Source organism: Ranitomeya imitator, chromosome 1 (assembly GCF_032444005.1).
Source record: "Ranitomeya imitator isolate aRanImi1 chromosome 1, aRanImi1.pri, whole genome shotgun sequence".
Lineage (NCBI taxonomy): Eukaryota > Metazoa > Chordata > Amphibia > Anura > Dendrobatidae > Ranitomeya > Ranitomeya imitator.
This window is the reverse complement of record NC_091282.1, coordinates 905365039-905383090: the sequence shown is the minus strand read 5'-3', so window position 1 is coordinate 905383090 and position 18052 is coordinate 905365039. Positions and strand designations below refer to the sequence as shown.

General features: G+C 43.1%; 1 protein-coding gene across 1 annotated transcript in view; it reads right to left on the bottom strand.

The window, feature by feature from the left end:
* The window catches only part of SDAD1 (SDA1 domain containing 1), a 108409-nt gene that overhangs the window by 11482 nt on the left and 78875 nt on the right, over positions 1-18052 (bottom strand). Inside the window, exons 17-20 of the mRNA XM_069743401.1 lie at positions 15966-16095; positions 15793-15884; positions 10264-10454; positions 7169-7256 (exon numbers count right to left, since the gene is read on the bottom strand). Coding sequence (XP_069599502.1) covers positions 7169-7256; positions 10264-10454; positions 15793-15884; positions 15966-16095 — 501 coding nt within the window. The remainder of the gene's footprint in view (positions 1-7168; positions 7257-10263; positions 10455-15792; positions 15885-15965; positions 16096-18052) is intronic.

Sequence of the window (18052 nt, the reverse complement as noted above, 5' to 3'; positions counted from 1 at the left end):
GAAGAGAGGGAGCGCGCAAACCGGAAGTAGGCCCCGGAGAAGCCGGGACCTAAAGTAGGAGCCGGCGGCCGAGGAGGCTAACCGCGGCGCCAGAAAGATGCGCCGGAAAGGTAACATAGTAACATAGTTAGTAAGGCCGAAAAAAGACATTTGTCCATCCAGTTCAGCCTATATTCCATCATAATAAATCCCCAGATCTACGTCCTTCTACAGAACCTAATAATTGTATGATACAATATTGTTCTGCTCCAGGAAGACATCCAGGCCTCTCTTGAACCCCTCGACTGAGTTCGCCATCACCACCTCCTCAGGCAAGCAATTCCAGATTCTCACTGCTTTAACAGTAAAGAATCCTCTTCTATGTTGGTGGAAAAACCTTCTCTCCTCCAGACGCAAAGAATGCCCCCTTGTGCCCGTCACCTTCCTTGGTATAAACAGATCCTCAGCGAGATATTTGTATTGTCCCCTTATATACTTATACATGGTTATTAGATCGCCCCTCAGTCGTCTTTTTTCTAGACTAAATAATCCTAATTTCGCTAATCTGTCTGGGTATTGTAGTTCTCCCATCCCCTTTATTAATTTTGTTGCCCTCCTTTGTACTCTCTCTAGTTCCATTATATCCTTCCTGAGCACCGGTGCCCAAAACTGGACACAGTACTCCATGTGCGGTCTAACTAGGGATTTGTACAGAGGCAGTATAATGCTCTCATCATGTGTATCCAGACCTCTTTTAATGCACCCCATGATCCTGTTTGCCTTGGCAGCTGCTGCCTGGCACTGGCTGCTCCAGGTAAGTTTATCATTAACTAGGATCCCCAAACACAGGCTGCGCCGCTAGAGAAAACCTGCTGCCGAGAAACCCCCTGCGGCACCAGAGCAGCGCGCCGCAGGAAGAAGCGGCGCGCCGGTCCGTCAGGGCCGCAGCGCCTGAGTGCCCCCGGAAATCGCGGCGCGCCGACCTGTCAGGGCGGCAGCGCCGGAGAGCCCCCAGCAAAAACTGCGGCGCGCCGTAGCGCCTGTGTGCCCCCTGGAAAACCGCGGCGCAGAGGTCAGTGCGCCGCGGGGAGAAGATGTGGCCCCTACCGAAGGACTGGTAGGAGAAATCGCGGAGCCCACCTCAGGCAAACGGCGCGGCAGCCTATAACGGCCCCGCGTCCGTAAGAGAAGATCTGCAGAGAAACTGCAAGCCCAGGTCGTGCTGCGGGGATCCATGCAAGCAGCGACCCGGGATACAGGAGCCCCTAGTAAGACCCCCAGGAAACTCTAGGAAGGGATGGGGGGAAACCGCGGCGCCGGATACTTACCTCAAAAATCCCACGCCGGTACTAACCTTTAAAAGGGGGATGAGACGTCCAGGGAGCTGATGGACGTCCTCGTCTCCACAACCGACAGGCTCTGGTGGGCGAGTGGGTGGGGGAAGGAGCCAGGACCGGACTTCTGAGCACGCTTGTGTGCTAGGATCTTGGTCCTGGATAGGGATCTATGAGGATACGGGGTGGCAGTACACGCCGTACTCATAGTCCATAATGTGGGACTACAGGTGTGACTGCTCACCCTGTATCCCATCCGGAAACCTGAAAGAAAAACGACGCACATTGAGGTAGATAAGGGTCTAATGAAAGACCCGTGTCCACCTCCTACTGACACTAAGCTAAACTGAAGAGTATAATGCCAGTCGGTGGGGTGTACACTGCAGAGGAGGAGCTAACTTTTTTATTTGCATAGTGTCAGCCTCCTAGTGGCAGCAGCATACACCCATGGTTTTTGTGTCCCCCAATGAGAGGCGATAAAGAAAAAAAAATTTTGTCTCCAAAATTGTGCTGATGTAAAGTATACATGTGGGAAATGTTATTTATTAACTATTCTGTGTCACATAACTCTCTGGTTTAACAGAATAAAAATTCAAAATGAGAAAATTGCGAAATTTTCAAAATTTTCGCCAAATTTCCATTTTTATCACAATAAACGCAGAATTTATTGACCTAAATTTACCACTAACATGAACCCCAATATGTCACGAAAAAACAATCTCAGAACCGCTAGGATCCGTTGAAGCGTTCCTGAGTTATTACCTCATAAAGGGACACTGGTCAGAATTGCAAAAAACGGCAAGGTCTTTAAGGTCAAAATAGGCTGGGTCATGAAGGGGTTAAAATGTCTTGTTGAAGAGGGCAATTATGGAACTGAGCATATGGTATCATCTCCCGCATGCCATAATGAACTGGGACATTCGTCTGTAAAGAGCAATGACTTTACAGTGAGTAAAGAATCTTGGCTTGAGCCGGGTTAAGACACAGAATGGTACAGCAAAGACTGAGTGGTTGCTCATCCAGCTGAAGTGCTATAAGACAATATGACAACTTCCTTAATTGGCCAACCTGGATGTGGATTTAATCATATTGTCATCCAAGGAGAGACAAAAAGGATAGGACCTCCTTGAAGACAACTGGAGCACTTACTGAATCAAACAGGAAAGACACAAAATGGCAATGTCTCAAAGGGATTGCAAAATAAACATACAACTGGCAAAACTCACAGATAAGCATGAACAGGTACACATCCTTGATATCTACTGAGGAGGTTCCTTAGATCCATTGATGCAACAACTAATGGTACCGTCTCACAGTGGCACTTTGGTCGCTACGACGGCACGATCCGTGACGTTCCAGCGATATACTTACGATCTCGCTGTGTCTGACACGCTACTGCGATCAGGGACCCCGCTGAGAATCGTACGTCGTAGCAGATCGTTTGAAACTTTCTTTCATCGTCAAGTGTCCTGCTGTGGCGGCATGATCGCATGGTGTGACAAAGGTGTGCACGATATTGTATACGATGTGCGCATAGTAACCAACAGCTTTCTACATCGCAAACACGTCATGAAATTATCGCTCCAGCGTCGTGCATTGCGAAGTGTGACCGCAGTCTACGACGCTGGAGCGATAATGGAGCGATGCTGGAGCGTCACGGATCGTGCCGCTCGTAGCGACCAAAGTGCCACTGAGACGGTACCCTAACTCTTCAGGTACAAGACTGGACGTGCAAGTCCTTTTTTAGCAAACAAAAAAAAGTTAAAATAAAAAATAAAACTGAAGAGTTTTTCCAGAGGGACTAAAACTAAAACCTAAGGAAGAAGGGACTGAGCGAAAAAAAAAACCTCTGCATTTTTTGATCGGGTCTCTGTTTCCTGTAAGAAGAGTGCAGCTTTAGAAGCGTCAAAAGGAACAAAATTGGTTTCTGCAATCTTTAGGGGATACAAGAGTGACTGGATCTCTTTTGGGGCAGGTGAGAGAAGGTTACCTATATCCTCAGAAATATCTGATCAAAGCAGCTGCCAAAAAGGTCAGAATTTGCAAAAATGCTAGGGACAGTATCAGTAATCCAGTATTTGAGTTAATGATTCTGGTGAATGGGTATAGAGTGGTAAAGAACAAGCTGGTAACTTCGCAAAGGTTTTTTCTTACACAGGCGATTTATTAAGGAATGCCTTAGAGCTGTTAGCCGTTTTGCCCATTTAAAGGTGGCTCTGCTCACTCCAGAAGAGGAAAATATTAGCAGCTGCCATAGGTAGACTGGTGTGCTTGGTTATGGCAGAAACTGAAGCATCCCTTGTTTAGGAAAAATTACCTTTTGTTCTACAAATATACTTGGAAGTGGCCCAGGATGTTGGGGGGGGGGGGGGGGGGGGCACATTACTACATAATAAAAGGGGTGAGAGGAGCAGCTTGTCTTTATAGGATGTAGAACACTACAAGGGCCCATACATCCGACCACATGCAGGGGGAGTCCAGGTCCAAGTTTTGCATCAGGATCCATCGAACTCTAGCTACGTCATGGTCCTCCTTTTCATGATGTAGATATTGAGGATAATAGTGGGGACAGGTCACTCTGTGCTCATCTCAAAAAAGGGTAATAAGGTGAATTTTTTTTAATGATATCGTCTGGAAATGGTGACATTCACGCATCTTGCTTTTGAGAAATCAAAACAAAAAAGACTTCCTTTCTGCATAAAAAAAAAAAAATCTCCAAATTTGTGGTTGTAGGAAAAAAAAGAAAGAAAAAAAAAAATCAGGCTGGGAGACGGGTGAAGCTGGAAGAAAAACCCTCTCGGGCTACATTTCCCACGATCAGGAAGTAGAGGCGCTCTGGACGCAGCGCATTATCGCTGCATTCAAAACGCAGAACCATGAGGATTTACTGCATTCAATACATTCTATTGGTGACATTTCTGTTGCAAAGACGATGAAAGATGCTTTGCGTGTCAGTATCTGTGGGTGATCCGCAGGTGCACATACAAGCATAGTGGACATGAGATTTCTAGAAATCCCATCCACTATGCTGTAACATCTGGCAGTTGCAGTTTTGATGCTGCATAAATATGCAGCTTAAAACTGCAGCAATTCCTAATCGTGGGAACGTACCACCCTCAGGACTCTTTAAAAATCAGTACCAGATATATCAGGGTCTGTGTTTCATACTTGTGGCAACCGTGTGCCGCATTAGTATCACACATACCGGCGCCTGAGAAAAACCGGGACAGTACATACCATTCTCAGACACCGAGTGCCTAAGACAGCTCACATCACTGTCCCCTACTCTGCCTGCTATCAGAGTGTGTAGAGGACAATGTTGAGAGTTGTATTCAAGCGTAATATTAAAAATAAAATAAAAAAACAACAATATTCCTCACCTATCCGAAGTTAAAAGAATCCAAAGTGTCCAACGTCGTAATCCTTCTATGCGACATTTGCTCATCAGCATGAGCGGTGGCCAGAAGTGATCGATCACGCTGAAGAGCAGGGGAGAATGACTCGCTGCAGCAAGAGCAGGTCTCACAGTGAACTGCAGTGACCTCAATGAGATCACCACTAGCACTGTAAGGCCGAGGTCACACTTGCGAGTCTCTCGCATCAATTCCCGGCACTGCCACCGGTGGTTCGGACCGGAGCGTGCGGCTGCATAGAAATACATGCAGCCGCAAACTCCGGTACCAAGTGCTGGCGGCAGTGCAGGGAATTGATGCGAGTTTCTAGCATTGAACTCGCAAGAGTGACCCTGGCCTAAGAAAAAGTCTCACGGTGCAGCGTAGAGCTCATTGAGGTCACCGAAGTTCAGGGGCCCGGCTGGGAACACCGCCTCGGTGACCTGCTGTAGCCTCGATGAGGTCACCAATGCTTCACTCGCAGCAGGTCATTCTCCCATGGTTTTCAGGGTGGATGGTTGCATCTTGGCACCATCCAGGTGGAAAAGTATTTAACGCAGACAGATTGCAGCGTGGGACAGAACGTAGGACAGGTGAGGCATATGGTTGTTTTTTATTTTTTAGTTTTTTTTTACAGGAGACCATGGCTTAAATGTAACGGTCGTTATGTGCGTATAACGGTTTGCTATTTTTAAATAAAAAAGTTAAACTGTCTTTATTTCAAATAAAGGACTTTATACTTGCTGTGCATTTATTTACCATATAACTATAGATTAATGGATAGGCGTCTTATAGACGCCTCTTCATGCCTAACCTGTGGGCTTGATGTCACCAATACAAAGGTGACATCAACTCCACAAATACAAACCTCACTCTTCACTGCCACAGGGCAAGTGGGAAGAGTTGGGCATAGCGCCAGAACTGGCGCATCTAATAGATAGTCCCATCAGCCGATGCCTGTGACCGGAGGGAAACTGTCAACTTCGGACAGGTGAGGGATGTAGTTTTTTATTTTTGATTGTTTACAGGGGACAAATGCTTTAGGCGATTAGGTGTTGAGGCAAGTATAATGTGAATTTTTATTTTATTCTTAGTTTTACACTTGAATACAACTTTAACAATTGTCCCCTGCTTGCACTTATTGGAAGCAGAGCAAGGGACAATTTTGTGAGCCGTCTTCATCACCAGGTGCCAGTACGTGTCACACCATGTGTCAGTGTGCATGAGTGCGGAATGTTTTGCGGCCCTTGCCACAGCTAAAAAAACAGACGTCCGCGTGTTTTGCCCATGGACACACGGTCCGTGGAAACACACTGACATGTGCGCAGAACCATTCACTTGAATGGGTCTACGTAAGTGTCTCCGGTACATGTGAAAACTGCCACAACACTTACTAGAAACACTGACATGTGAAAGAGCCCTTAGGAAGAAGATTCCCGAGTCTAGACAAGAACAACATTTTTCATGGCAGCATTAAGACTGTCAACTCTAGAGGTAACATTTAAAAACTGTAGCTTGTCCAGGATAGAATCTGAGTGAGAGTCCTCAGTAACCCTGGTCTTTAGATATAAAGTCAGAGCGCATTCCTTGGGAAAAAGGAATGTGGATAAATTCAGTGGTGTAGCTACAGTTCGATGGGTCCCTATGCAAAACTTGCACCTGGGACCCCCTTGTATGTTGGTCAGATTTAAGAGACCTTGTAGTGTTCTAAATCCTATAAAGACAAGAGTTGCCCCTCTCCCCCCTTCATTATGTGGTAATGTCCCCCCATCCTGCGCCCCTTACAGGTAGATGTCAATCCACCTGGTATATATGTCAGTCCATGCTGGTGTATATACATGTCAGTAAGAGTACCAAGAGGGAGCCACAGAAACGTTGGACATACATATAGTTGGTAGGTCACAGGGAAGTAGGTTCTCCACTGTCCTCCTTTTCGTTATGGAGGTAGTGAGGAGAATAGTAAGGACAGATCACACTGTTCCAACATCCAAAAATACAGTAATAAGGAGAAAAGTCAACAGTATAAAAGAGGAAAATAGAAAAGATGCTAAGTGTGCAGCTGTGCCTCCTACATACACGAAGCCAAAACTCAGTGAGCAGAAGAGATACGACCAATTGGAGGAGCTTACAATTTTTGCCAACTGTATGCCCCCTAGTGGCAGCAGCTATACCAAAGGTCATCAATTGCTGATGAGATACGGTGTTCTACTCTGCACAAAACATGATAAAGGCAGTGACTATTTAGTAAAAATAATTAGCAATAGGTGGGATGGTTGCTTATTGCTTAGTAATATAATTATATGACAACCTTTTCTAATTTCTATATATCTTCTGTACCTCGTCAACAACAAACACCTAGAAAAGTAAAATAATGTAGCTTTACAAGAACAAAGCCTTAGAGGCCTTGCAGCAAGAGTAATAGAATGGTCATAATACAGCAAATATAATAACACAGAAGCTTACCTTAACAGTGGCAAGCCTTGTTTCCTTATCGGACTTGGGCTTTTTGTGAAGATGTTCAATATCTCGGAGTGACAACAATTCACCTTTGCTGGAAATAAAAGCAGCCAGAATAGCGATCAATAAGTGCAGGCCTGATAAAAGCATTCAATTAAATATAATAGCAAAACAATAAAATTCCAGCTTTTAAAAAGGAAGTTAGCAGTTTTGACCCTTGAAATTGTTGACAGTGCAAGTCAGATAAGGGGTTAAGCAGATGAGGGTCTGGAGTGCATTTTGGGCAGGAAGCCGAGCACATCACTGATGAAGAGACCACCCGCAAGGCACTTCTGATCCCCAGTGAGAAGGATTAACGCTTGATTCCGCAGTCTTGCAAAGAGCATAATTCTTAATCTAGGTGTGGTTAACCAACTTTCATGGTGACGATGGTCATTAGCGAACATTACACAGGGCAATGAATACAGTTTTGAACAGAATAATCATTAAAAGGGGTTCTCTCAGAAAATGAAAAAAAAAAAAAAAAAAAGAAATAAATAAATATATATATATATATATATATATATATATATATATATATATATATACACACATATATATATATATATATATATATATATACATACATATATACACACACAGCTCCCCACTTTACTGTACTGCTGACAATTGCCTCTCCCCACACAGCCTCCATGATACTGGAAGCAGCACGGACCATTCTAACTGATGGTCTGAGGGCATCATTCTCCATGTAAGCTCTGGCTTCTTCTAATGAGAACCTTTGCTCCCGCACATGGTGATGAAGCCGTCCCCAATCAGAGTGTCCGCTGCCTGAGCTGCTTGGTTACGCCGTCTGCTAAATGTTCTTTATGCAATAGCCACTCACATTTTATACCACAGTGTTACACCGCTCTCCTAATATAAATGTGCTCTTGTACTAAAGTGTTCATCCTTCATACAGTGTTACCCTAGACACCTGCTTATCACTGAACTGGTCCCAATTCTCTCAGCCACTTGGACTAGGGAAACGCTCTGATTGTGGAACAGGGATAATATATAAATGCTCAGTATTGTGCTCGAGGAAGACGACCACAATCTTCCTCACATGTCAGAAGCCCAGAGCAGTAACACCTGACAGCGAAGGGCCTATTAAGGAAAGCGTCACTGTGCATTCTCGCCCTTTGCAGTGACAGAGAGGAAACCCCTTACGGTTACAAAAGGAGGGGGAGCAGTGAGGAGCAGCTCCAGCATCACACTGAACTGCAGGTTCTGTGGGGGTTCCAAACCGCACTATTCATGCTAGCTTTATATTTTATGAAGGCATAGCCATTAGAATGTTTGTTGTTGTTTTTAATCACACCCATTGCAGTAAGCTGGCTGTCAATCAGCATGATACAGACAATTACATGACAACAGAGCAAGTCTAAAGAGGAAGAGCTGCTCTGTTAATGTGAAGCAGCAGAATCACCAGCAGAAGTCTGTGATCAGTCTGAGCAGAAGAAGCCGGTAGTTTGCAACTACCTGCCTGTTAGTTCATAGGAAAACAGGAAAGAAAATACAAAAAAATAACAACAACAGTCTCAGAAATCCCCTTTAACCCTTGGGGTGGTTTGCATGTTAATGACCGGGCCAATTTTTTACAATTCTAACCACTGTCCCTTTAAGAAGTAATAACTCTGGAACGCTTGCACGGATGCCGCTGATTCTGAGTTTGTTTGCTCATGAAATATTGTACTTTATGACCGTGGTAAAATTTCTTAGATATGACTTGTGTTTATTTGTGAAAATATGGAGTCATGTGAGGTCTTGTTTTTTTGCAGGACAAGTTGACTTTTGTTTGGTACAATTTTCGGGCACATGACATTTTTTTATCACTTTCTATTCCGATTATTGGGAGGCAGAATGAACATAAACCAGCAATTATGCCATCCTGTGTATTGTAAAATTGATAAGGCAGTTTTATTCTTTGGGTTAGTACGATTACAGCAATGACTCATTTATATTTTTTATTATGTTTTGGCACTTTTATACAATAAAAACTATTTTATATAAAGAAATAATTGTTTTTGCATCGCTTTATTCTGAGAGCTATAACTTTTTTATTTTTCCGCTGATGGAGCTGTATGGCGGCTTGTTTTGCACAAGATGTTTCAGCTGTACCATGTTTATTTATATCCATCTTTGATTGAATGTTATTCCATTTTTTGTTTGGCAGTATGATGATAAAGAATTGTTTTTTGCCTTTTTAAAAAAATGTTTTTATGGTATTCACTAAAGGGGTTAACCAGTGGAACAGTTTTATAGGTTGGGTCGTTGCAGACACAGTGATACCAAATATGTGTACTTTTATTGCTTTTTTTCATTCAAATATTTAGAGATAAAATCAATATATATTCTTTTTTATTATTTTTTAAAAAATTTATTTTTACAGTTGTTTTTTTACTTTTATTTTGTCTCACTATGGGACAATCATTATTTGCAGGCTGATCGCTTGAAGCAGCATGATCAGCAAGTTTCCTCGCTCTGGTGACCCGGATGTCATGACGACATCGGGTCACCATGACAAGGATCAAATCAATAGGAGGCAGATGTGCAGTACCCAGCTACGGCCACAATCAGAAGGCTGAGAGGCTCCACAATTGAACAGCTCCAACCGGCGGCTGCCAACACCAAGAATAGCTGATCGGCGGGGGTGTTACATAGCAGTGGATGCTGCATAGCGGTGGATACTGCACAGCTCTGTCTTGTGTTGTCTAAGCACTTATTTCTTAATCCAGCGGACTGATGAAGGTCGAGTTATAGACCGAAATGTCCTTTTGTCTGGAAAATACTACAAATAAAATTTAATCTCTATTGGACACATTTGAGTGCAAAGTTTTCATATATCTGCTGATGGGATCCTACTTGTGCACCACTCACCAGAAGTGCCGTGTCTACCTCTCATGGGTGTTGGACCCCGACCAGACATTGATGACCTATCCTAAGGATAGGTCATCCATGATAAAGTAGTGGACAACCCCTTTAAGCTTAATACTAGAACAGACCATGTACAAAACTCATAAGTGATTCTTTTACAGAACAGGACAGAAGGCAACACAAACCTGTCTTCCTCATCACTGTCTATCTCAATATTCTTCCTCTTCTCTGCTTTCCCAGGCGCAGATGTTACTTCTTTTGCCAACTGTGCAACCCGTATTTTCTTGAATTCTTCCTGGGTAAGAAGTCTGCTGGCACTGACAGCGGCAGCTTTAGCCTTTCGCTCATCTTCTGGCATTGCTTGAAGCGTTTCTGCCTATAAAAGCACAAAACACATAGTTTAGCATTTATGAGTGACACTGTCACATTGAATAAAAAGATACCACTGTTCTCTTTGGGTACTACGGATTTTGCAGAGCCATCGCCGTCGTCAGCCTTTCAATTTGTTCATACAAAAAAACAGAACTGACAAACAAAATGTGAAAAACCGAAGCAGAACGTCGCCATTAATTAGAATTATTATGGGGTCCATGTGGATTAAAAACGAAGAAGAAAAGCTCTGCACAATGCTCTTTTCTATTGCTGCTTTTAAAAAAAGTACACTAACTAATAATTAATGAATCAATTATACAATGGTTTCGGCATTGACATCAATTCCGTTTGTCTGTTCCTAAATATGAAACAGTCAAAAGAAATGTCAAAGTGGTATTATTAATGTAAACTTGGTACTTCACAGCAATTTAGGAACTGAAAATATTAATCAATTAAATGACTATTAAGAGTGTGAATATAGCCTAAATTTAGTCTGCCTCTACCAGGCAAACCACTATACTGAATGCCATAAAAGAAAGGCTTACATATTATACAAATAAATCAAAATATACTCGAGACTAATATTCATCAGCAATGATCTCATAATGGTGGTGTATATGAGTTTATATCTAATATCTACAATACTGAGATTGATCAGTGTTTATCCTATGCTGGGAATATAGTGAACTTCTATTTTTCACCCATCTGGGTGTCTAATATCATGATGTATGGCTATTTGAGGTATGACTGAGTATCACAGTAGATGCTGTCTCACACCATTTAGATAGCACCCCAGTGTACATCTCCAGTATGCACAAAATTAAAGATATATGGTCATTGTCCTTATAAATAAGCACTGAAGCATCTTACCTACTACCAGCCTCCAACAAGTATATCTATAGCTCTAACACAAGATAGTAGGGACACAGTTTAGATAGAGATCTATAGTTTTAGTCAGATAGTGACATATATCTCTATTACTGTCTACATTTGATCTAATTTTTTTTTTTTATTTTGAGCACTGTGTGTGTGAGCATTTCTATCCCCTATCCCAATAGGGCCTTGATAGGGATAGCAGGGAGAGCCGACAAGGAGCGGGGGCGCCACTGCGCAGGATATAGGGTGCCAACCTCCGCAGGCAGGTAGGGCATATTCAGTGAGTACAGGGCCTGGCACCATCCTGGCCTTTTCTGTGGGATGTTAGTGTTTTTATGATTGATTGGCCCCATCCCCTTGCTGGTATGATTAGTCCCATCCCAGTCCTGGTATCCATGGCCCCATCAGAAAAGATTAAAAAAAACAAAACACAAACCTTTACTCTTACCTTCCTCCGCTCCCTCGCAGTCGCAGCGTCCTGCTCCAGTGCCAGCAGCTGTTTAATGCTTGTAAGCAGCGCATGGAAGGGACATCAAGCGTTGCTCACAAGCAGAACACAGCTGCCGGAATACTCAATGGGTGTTCATCAGAGATCACGGTGAGTATCCATTCCTCTTCAGTAGCGCGCAGTGTCAGCCGGAGCCTTCCTGCTGCTGCCGGCGGTCACGTGTGCCGATACTTAAGAGAAATTAATATTGGCTGGATGGGGCCAATCAATCATACCAGGAACTGGATGGGGCCAATCATACCAGGAACTGGATGGGGCCATGTATACCAGAAACGGGATGGGGGGGCCAATCAATCTTACCAGGAACTAGATGGGGCCAATCAATCACACCAGGAACTGGATGGGGCCAATCATACCAGGAACTGGATGGGGCCAATCAATTATACCAGGAACTGGATGGGGCCATGTATACCAGAAACGGGATGGGGGGGCCAATCAATCTTACCAGGAACTAGATGGGGCCAATCAATCATACCAGGAACTAGATGGGGCCAATCAATTATACCAGGAACTGGATGGGGCCAATCAATCATACCAGGAACTAGATGGGGCCAATCAATCACACCAGGAACTGGATGGGGCCAATCAATCATACCAGGAACTGGATGGGGCCAATCAATCATACCAGGAACTGGATGGGGGCCAATCAATCATACCAGGAACTGGATGGGGGCCAATCAATCATACCAGGAACTGGATGGGGCCAATCAATTATACCAGGAACTGGATGGGGCCATGTATACCAGAAACGGGATGGGGGGGCCAATCAATCTTACCAGGAACTAGATGGGGCCAATCAATCACACCAGGAACTGGATGGGGCCAATCATACCAGGAACTGGATGGGGCCAATCAATTATACCAGGAACTGGATGGGGCCATGTATACCAGAAACGGGATGGGGGGGCCAATCAATCTTACCAGGAACTAGATGGGGCCAATCAATCATACCAGGAACTAGATGGGGCCAATCAATTATACCAGGAACTGGATGGGGCCAATCAATCATACCAGGAACTAGATGGGGCCAATCAATCACACCAGGAACTGGATGGGGCCAATCAATCATACCAGGAACTGGATGGGGCCAATCAATCATACCAGGAACTGGATGGGGGCCAATCAATCATACCAGGAACTGGATGGGGGCCAATCAATCATACCAGGAACTGGATGGGGGCCAATCAATCATACCAGGAACTGGATGGGGGCCAATCAATCATACCAGGAACGGGATGGGGCCAATCAATCATACATAGTTACATAGTTATTAAGGTTGAAGGAAGACTATATGTCCATCTAGTTCAACCCATAGCCTAACCTAACATGCCCCAACATGTTGATCCAGAGGAAGGCAAAAAAAACCCATGTGGCAAAGAGTAAGCTCCACATTGGGGAAAAAAATTCCTTCCCGACTCCACATACGGCAATCAGACTAGTTCCCTGGATCAACGCCCTATCAAGGAATCTAGTGTATATACCCTGTAACATTATACTTTTCCAGAAAGGTATCCAGTCCCCTCTTAAATTTAAGTAATGAATCACTCATTACAACATCATACGGCAGAGAGTTCCATAGTCTCACTGCTCTTACAGTAAAGAATCCGCGTCTGTTATTATGCTTAAACCTTTTTTCCTCCAAACGCAGAGGATGCCCCCTTGTCCCTGTTTCAGGTCTATGATTAAAAAGATCATCAGAAAGGTCTTTGTACTGTCCCCTCATATATTTATACATTAAAATAAGATCACCCCTTAGTCTTCGTTTTTCCAAACTAAATAGCCCCAAGTGTAATAACCTATCTTGGTATTGGACCCCCCAGTCCTCTAATAACCTTGGTCGCTCTTCTCTGCACCCGCTCCAGTTCAGCTATGTCTTTCTTAAACACCGGAGACCAGAACTGTGCACAGTATTCTAAGTGTGGTCGAACTAGTGACTTGTATAGAGGTAAAATTATATTCTCCTCATGAGCATCTATGCCTCTTTTAATGCATCCCATTATTTTATTTGCCTTTGTAGCAGCTGCCTGACACTGGCCCCTGAATATGAGTTTGTCATCCACCCATACACCCAGGTCTTTTTCATTGACGGTTTTGCCCAGAGTTTTAGAATTAAGCACATAATTCTACATCTTATTACTTCTTCCCAAGTGCATGACCTTACATTTATCCCCATTAAAGCTCATTTGCCATTTATCAGCCCAAGCTTCTAGTTTACATAAATCATCCTGTAATATAAAATTGTCCTCCTCTGTATTGATTACCCTGCAGAGTTTAGTGTCATCTGCAAATATTGAAAGTCTACTCTGAATGCCCCCTACAAGGTCATTAATAAATATGTTAAAAAGAAGAGGGCCCAATACTGACCACTGTGGTACCCCACTGCTAACCGCTACCCAGTTCGAGTGTGCTCCATTAATAACCACCCTTTGTTTCCTATCCCTGAGCCAGCTCTCAACCCACTTGCACATATTTTCCCCTATCCCCATTATTCTCATTTTATGTATCAACCTTTTGTGTGGCACCGTATCAAAAGCTTTTGAAAAGTCCATATACACTACATCCACTGGGTTCCCTTGGTCCAATCGGGAACTTACCTCTTCATAGAAACTGATCAAATTAGTCTGACATGAACGGTCCCTAGTAAACCCGTGCTGATACTGGGTCATGAGGTTATTCCTCTTCAGATACTCCAGTATAGCGTCCCTTAGAATGCCCTCCAGGATTTTACCCACAGTAGAGGTTAAGCTTACTGGCCTATAATTTCTGAGTTCAGTTTTTGTTCCCTTTTTGAATATTGGCACCACATTTGCTATACGCCAGTCCTGTGGCACAGACCCTGTTATTATGGAGTCTTTAAAGATTAAAAATAATGGTCTATCAATGACTGTACTTAATTCCTGCAGTACTCGAGGGTGTATCCCATCCGGGCCCAGAGATTTGTCAATTTTAGTGACAAACAGGATGGGACCAATCAATTATCCCAGAAACAGGATGTGGCCAATCAATCATACCAGAAACAGGATGGGGCCAATCAATCATACCAGAAACGGGATGGGGCCAATCAATCATATCAGAATAAGAAGGGGACCTTGCATACCAGGACTGGGATGGGGCCAATCATACCAGAATAAGGCTGGGGCCATGCATACCGAATAAGGATGGGGATGAGGGCCATGCATGCCAGGATAGGGATGAGGGGACCATATTTACCAGGATTGGTGATCTTAAGAACAGAATTGACCACATTTTTTGCTTCAGTTTTATTTTTTCCTAATTTCCTTCTCTAAAACCTGGTGCGTGTTATAGTCTGAAAAATACGGTACATGGTCATCGCAATAACCACCACCAGATTGCCACCAATGACACTGCTGGTAGCAAACAGCCTGAAATCTGGGGACATTTCCTACCAGAACACAGCAGAAGGAGCTGCCAATCCAAAAGATGGCTATGCCCATGACCTGTATTTAGCGTGGCTCTCTCATAACTATAATGACTATTACCAATCAATACATATCAAAAGAGAATTTATTAAATAGTGCGCTATATTGCCTTTTTTTCTGTTAATTTTAATCAGTGATATCCAATATTTTTTCTCACCTGTCATCTGTGTGCAATCCATATGCAATTCATTTTTTTACAGCAGCACTAATTAACTTACAGGACCATTTGCAGCTTCCTATGTTACAGAATTGCAATGTATCCATACAAATCAGATGCTATATTGTGGCTCCATATGCCACCCCATTTATTTATTAAGCACGCAGACTTGAATGGGCGAGTCTCATTCGATTTACGGAATAATTTAATGCATGCTGCAATTTTCTCATACAGATAGTGAGAAAAATCGCTCTGCATGGTCCCACTGAATAACATTGGTCCGAGTGTTCTGTTTTTCCAATGGACAGCCACATGGACAAAATAATACTAAAAATATTAAACCATGTATTTCAATACTTACAACCTCCTTTTGTTCCTCATCAGATGAGTGATGGACATCAATCCACTCCCCATCTTCATCATCATCACTGAGGCTTGCACTTTCCCAGCCATCTGAGAAGACAACATATACTAAGTTAATACTTTTTCAAATGTCTAACAAATGTGTCATTGACATTTTGTGTCCTTAATTACCATCTTCCCCTGCTTCTTCTGTTGCGTTATTTTCAACTTCCAACACCTCAGCTCCAGGAATATAGTCTTTTGCAACCAATTCTCCATATGCATGAATTTTAGCCTCGGTCGATGCTTCTGTTGGTTTACCCTGTGTAAATGTATTAAATGCTTAGAACATAAAACAGAACTCGTACTACACAAAACCTCACTTTTCATATGTGTCCTCAGGGGACATGAAGACTGTGGGTATAGGCTGCTTCAATTAGATGGTGGACACCAAGGCAAAAGTGATTGTTCCCCGCAGCAGGCTATATCCCGCCTGCAGACACTGGACTGATCATCTTATCGTAAGCAAAACGCACGGTCTCCACTTTTATTAAATTTATTTTTTCTTTTCTCCCCCACAAGGGAAGGCAGTGATGACTACTAGGTGTGAAGCAGTGAAAATAAAGATGACCTGGACAACCTAAATTCTGTGCCACGCACCAGCCATGGGATCACCCACCATTCCTCACTACCCATTCGCAATTACCTTCCAGGTAATTCAAGATTTACAGAACGCCACATTTCCCACCTAACTTAGATGGAGTTTTGCTACAAGGACTCGTGAGACGATACACTGTATAATAGGGGGACCATATGACTGACATGGCTTAACAGGGGTTTTCCACTTTCAGGAAATTAAAATATCTAAATGAAATGCTGTAAAATATCTAAAATAAATAAATCAAGGACTCGCCCTCCCTGGGCACAACGGTAGCTCCCCTCTACTGCTTCAATCTGTTTTGGCTGCAGCGATGACATCACATCGGCAGTGTATATCTATTGGAAATCAATGAAGTCAGCAACTGATGAGGTAGACGGCACGAGTTGGTAACTTCAGAGGTTGGCAACTGCACTGTCGATGTTATCACTGCTGCAGCCAAAGCACTGATAAAAGCATCAGCAATTATCTGGTCCCGGTGAACACCCACTCCAGTTAGTTATTTTAGACATTTCACAGCCTTTCAGGTCCACTTTTCCTGAAAATCAAAAATCCCTATAAACAAAGCTAATGTGATTATCAAGCTGTCACATTCCCTTTTTTTGTAGATATGGTAACTTGTTAGATGCTGTAACTTGCATGACTGCAGTTACTACAGCACAGGATGCCATATTACCACCCTACATAGGTGTTGTAATTGTAAAACTGCAAATTATTCCTTTTTGTTAGACTTAGAATTAACTGTTCCAAAACTTTGAGAAGAGAGCTCCAACCCTTATTCAGCAGTGTTTTTGATTATACTAGATGCTACTTTATCCCTAGATGGTCCTGAAATCATCCTGCAATACCTACCTGGCTCAGACGCTGCCATCTGTGGCCCTTGCTGATTCCCAGCCTGTCCCCGTGATAAGAAGTTACTGACCTACTGGATGGGATGCTTAACCTTCTCATACCTTACACAGAGCTGACCAATGAAGTGTAATTGCTAGAAAACTTTTGTATAAGAGGAGAAGGTGTACTGCTTCCTTTGCCTCCTCAGTTCAAGACTCGTTCTGCTGACTTCTTTAAAAAGGGTAAAAAAAAACTTTTTAGAGGGGGGAGGTCACCAATTTTAATTTGGACCACCTAATTAGGTGCTGAACAGAACCACTAGTTATCTTCCATTGCTATTTTTGAGGTTGTCAAAGATGCTCCAATTTAAGGATTCTAGATCCCTTTGGTGCATCACAAACTTAAATGGAGTATTCATAAAAAGAGTAAGCACTCAGGACAGGGTATTTATTCTTCTACAATATCCATGGCAGATGCTCCTCTTCCATGTCTTTTCAAATGGTCACCTAGAATCCATTCCAAACCCAGACTTTAAAGTTAAGGCCATTACAACTTTGTGCATCTCATCAACAAATGGAGCTCAAGAGTGTAATAAGCTTTCCTACAGGTCTTCTGATTAATGGTTCTCACCTATAAAGCAACCTTGCTCAAAAATAAACTTTGACACATTTTAAAACAAAGAGCATGGTTATTCATCTCACTTTAGCACCAGTTCTACAGGGACAGATAGTTCATCTAAGCATAAGAAAAACCTTCAAGCACATCCATCTTAATGCTTACATTACAGGAA